Genomic DNA, 4,307 nt, shown 5'->3' with positions numbered 1-4,307 from the left:
TTTGACAGTCAGTGTGAAGTATAGCTTCATGTTTGACAGCCAGAGTGAAGTGTAGCTTCACATTTGACACACAGTGTAAAGTATAGCTTCACGATTGACACACAGTGTTAAGTGTAGCTTCACGTTTCACAGCCAGCGTAAAGTGTAGCTTCATATTTGACAGCCAGAGTAAAGTGTAGCTTCACATTAGACAATCAGTGTGAAGTATATCTTCAGGTATGACAGCCAGAGTGAAGTTTAGCTACATGTTTGACAGTCAGTGTGAAGTATAGCTTCACGTTTGACAGCCAGAGTGAAGTGTATAGCTATACCTTTGACAGCCAGAGTAAAGTGTAGCTTCACATTAGACAATCAGTGTGAAGTATATCTTCAGGTATGACAGCCAGAGTGAAGTTTAGCTACATGTTTGACAGTCAATGTGAAGTATACCTTCACGTTTGACAGCCAGAGTGAAGTGTAGCTTCATGTTTGACAGCCAGTGTGAAATGTAGCTTCACATTTGACACACAGTGTGAAGTGTAGCTTCATGTTTGACAGCCAGAGTGAAGTGTATAGCTACACGTCTGACAGTCATTGTGAAGTATAGTTTCACGTTTGACAGCCAGCGTGAAGCATAGCTTCATACGCTTCACGTTTGACAGTCAGTGTGAAGTATAGCTTCACGTTTGACAGTCAGTGTGAAGTATAGCTTCACGTTTGACAGTCAGTGTGAAGTGTAGCTTCACGTTTGACAGTCAGTGTGAAGTATAGCTTCACGTTTGACAGCCAGTGGGATGTTTAGCTACATTTTTGACTGCTGGTGTGAAGTGTAGCTTCACGTTTGACAGACAGCCGGAAGTTTAGCTTCACGCTTGACAGCCAGCCGGAAGTTTAGCTTCACGTTTGACACACAATGTGAAGTGTAGCATCATGATGGACAGCCAGCGTGAAGTGTAGCTATACATACTGACAGCCAGTGAGGCTTTAGTTATACCTATTTCTACAGGGAGGAGAAGAAGTCAGCGGTTTACAGACTTGTTCGGTGGCACAAATGTTAAATCTTGTAAACACAATACATTTACTTACAAATATTCACCAAAATGCATCATGATTGCACCATCCGATCGGAGATCAGAACTATTTAAAAAAACTGAGTGATGTAGCAAGTGTAAAATAAAACATAAGGAAAATAAAAAACTACTAATTGAGCACAGTAGTACATATTAACAATAATTTATATAGTCATTGCATCTATCCTCTACCATGTCATTGCACCTCGTCATCGCAGCTTTGAAATGTCTCTTGCACCAGGAATATGAACTATTGCGTGACAAACGAGAAAATATAAACGCCATCGTAACACCATTTGTTATGATGTCCAACAGAACCAAACATATGTAATGACATCCGTGTCAGGAACTTTGATCTTTTAAAGATACCTTTGTTTAGTACACCACGTGATCTAGGTATAAGGCCAGCCTTGACCTTTGACCTATGATAATGTTTAATATAAAAGATGAGTATCATTGCGTATATTTCCTAAAATTGTCTGTGGTAGCCTGATCACTAGTCTGTGACACATCTTCTTCCGACGTGAATTCCTGACCCTGCAAAAAAACCCACACCCAACATGTTAATATATAATTTAAACAGTTTTACAGTCACAGTTTTACAGTTACAGTCACAGTTTTACAGTCACAAGTATAACAATATTTTCATTTCCACTGTACTGCCTTAAAATAAACCTACCAACCAATGCAATTAAAAGAAATGAATGAAATCATTTTTTTTTTAAACTATTCTTTTCAGAGCTACACTTTTCATGATTTTATAGTTTTCAGAATACTTCATCAAATTTGCTGTGTATCATAAATTCTGTCAACAATACATTTTATAACCCCTATCCCAATATATAGAGGTGGTAACATTATGGGGATCAAGAATGGAAAATGGTCGTGAGTCCAAAAGAAAACTTTACCTGTTCTATTTTTTCATCCAGCATTTTGAAAAATTCTATCTGGCTATTTGTTACTCTGAAAAGATAAAAACAAGTATTTTAGTTTATTACAGTATATATAGTACCTGCAGAAACAATATACAGATCAAGTACAAGTCCTTGTTTACCGTTTTCAAAAGGAGACAATTCATGTCATCCTGTCTTGTTTCGGTACAGAAAGGATTAAAGACTGTTGGATTCACATATTAAATCATGTATATGACCAAAGCATAGCCATTTACATGTATTACTAAAAGATAAATTTTAATGCAATGTTGTCAATACAGCACAATTAAAATGGAAGTGGTATTATCAAAACTGACACTGTTTCAGAAATAGAGAGAAGTTTGAATTTTACATGTTCATAAAGATGTTATCCAATCAAGACTAAAAAGTATAAAAAAAACCAGGCCCAAAGGAACTGTCTAGCTTATGCTGATATTTAAGCAATTATGTACAAAAATTCTCATCAAGAAAGCATTGCAAATATGTCCTTTTTGGGAGCCAAGTATTGAACAGAACACTGAAAGTCAAAACAAACCCATTTGATTCACAGGTCCCAAGGACCAAGGCTGTTTCTTGGCAAATATATGTTTTAGATTCATATATATGTTCATATGGTAATAGAGTGTGAGTCCTAGTCTTTTCCATGTCATGGGACCAAGTCTTCTGGGGTGTGGGGTGGGGCCAGATCCCCATGTTATGGGACCAAGTCCTCTGGGGTGTGGGATGGGGCCAGATCCCCATGTCATGGGACCAAGTCCTCTGGGGTGTGGGGTGGGGCCAGATCCCCATGTCATGGGACCAAGTCCTCTGGGGTGTGGGGTGGGGCCAGATCCCCATGTCATGGGACCAAGTCCTCTGGGGTGTGGGGTGGGGCCAGATCCCCATGTCATGGGACCAAGTCCTCTGGGGTGTGGGGTGGGGCCAGATCCCCATGTCATGGGACCAAGTCCTCTGGGGTGTGGGGTGGGGCCAGATCCCCATGTCATAGGACCAAGTCCTCTGGGGTGTGGGGTGGGACCAGATCCCCAGAGGTAATTCTGATAGCATCATTACACATTATTGTTACCCTTGTCACATTATTGTTACCATTGTCATATTATTGTTACCTTTGTCACATTACTGTTATCCTTGTCACATTACTGTTATCCTTGTCATATTATTGTTACCCTTGTCACATAACTGTTACCTTTGTCACATTATTGTTATCCTTGTCACATTACTGTTACCTTTGTCACATTATTGTTACCATTGTCACATTATTGTTACCCTTGTCACATAACTGTTACCTTTGTCACATTATTGTTATCCTTGTCACATTACTGTTACCTTTGTCACATTACTGTTACCTTTGTCACATTATTGTTACCATTGTCACATTATTGTTACCCTTATCATATTATTGTTATCCGTGTCACATTATTATTACCCTTGTCACATTCTTGTTATCTGGTCAAATTCTGATCACAATCTTGCCACTTTCATACTCTGTCATAATCTTGTCACATCCTTGTTACCATTGTCAGATTTATGATACCACTGCTTTATTCCTCTTATCACAATGACATCATAATGTAACACAGAAACAGTAAGTTAGAGTAATATATTTGGGGCTGTAAGAATAACATTGTTAATGTATCCGGCCTAAGACTGAAGGAATGATGCTGTGTGTGTTCGAACGTGGGAGTTGAACCCCTAGTGTAACATTTACTTTTCCTATTATGTACATGGCATTAAGCGATCTGTAATCAAATGTCTGAAGGCTAACAGACTCATAGTTGTGTACAGAATAAGCTACCAGACCAGCCTGTCACATATATATGAATGTACCAGAGTAATAATCACTAAATAACTAGAAACTACCTACTGGGTATTTAGATCAATATAGGGTATTTTTTTCACCTTCGCACTGGAAACACTTTTTACTTGATAAAATTCCAATGAAGGTTCAGGTTGAAAGCAACACTTTCTATGAAGGTGAAGGTTGAAAGCAACACTTTCTGTGAAGGTGAAGGTTGAAAGCAACACTTCCAGTGAAGGTTCAGGTTGAAAGCAATACTTTCTGTGAAGGTGAAGGTTGAAAGGAATATTTTCTGTAAAGGTGAAGGTTGAAAGCAATATTTTCTGTGAAGGTGAATGTTGAAAGCAACACTTCCAGTGAAGGTGAATGTTAAAAGCAACACTTCAAGTGAAGGTGAATGTTGAAAGCAACACTTCCAGTGAAGGTGAATGTTGAAAGCAACACTTCCAGTGAAGGTAAATGTTGACAGCAACACTTCCAGTGAAGGTGAATGTTGAAAGCAACACTTCCAGTGAAGGTGAATGTTGA

General features: G+C 38.7%; 1 protein-coding gene across 5 annotated transcripts in view; it reads right to left on the bottom strand.

Moving 5' to 3' along the window:
• Nucleotides 1–667: 667 nt before the first annotated feature.
• Nucleotides 668–4,307, bottom strand: part of LOC110458215 — a 39,570-nt gene continuing 35,930 nt past the window's right edge. For all 5 annotated transcript variants that reach the window (XM_021509825.1, XM_021509829.1, XM_021509827.1 and 2 more), the window contains exons 5-6: nucleotides 1,958–2,012; nucleotides 668–1,586 (exon numbers count right to left, since the gene is read on the bottom strand). In XM_021509825.1, coding sequence (XP_021365500.1) covers nucleotides 1,503–1,586; nucleotides 1,958–2,012 — 139 coding nt within the window. In that variant the 3' untranslated portion in view covers nucleotides 668–1,502. The remainder of the gene's footprint in view (nucleotides 1,587–1,957; nucleotides 2,013–4,307) is intronic.

Source organism: Mizuhopecten yessoensis, unplaced genomic scaffold (genome assembly GCF_002113885.1).
Source record: "Mizuhopecten yessoensis strain PY_sf001 unplaced genomic scaffold, ASM211388v2 scaffold9501, whole genome shotgun sequence".
Classification (NCBI taxonomy): domain Eukaryota; kingdom Metazoa; phylum Mollusca; class Bivalvia; order Pectinida; family Pectinidae; genus Mizuhopecten; species Mizuhopecten yessoensis.
Note: the sequence above shows the minus strand (reverse complement) of the source record. Positions and strands in the feature narration are given on the sequence as shown.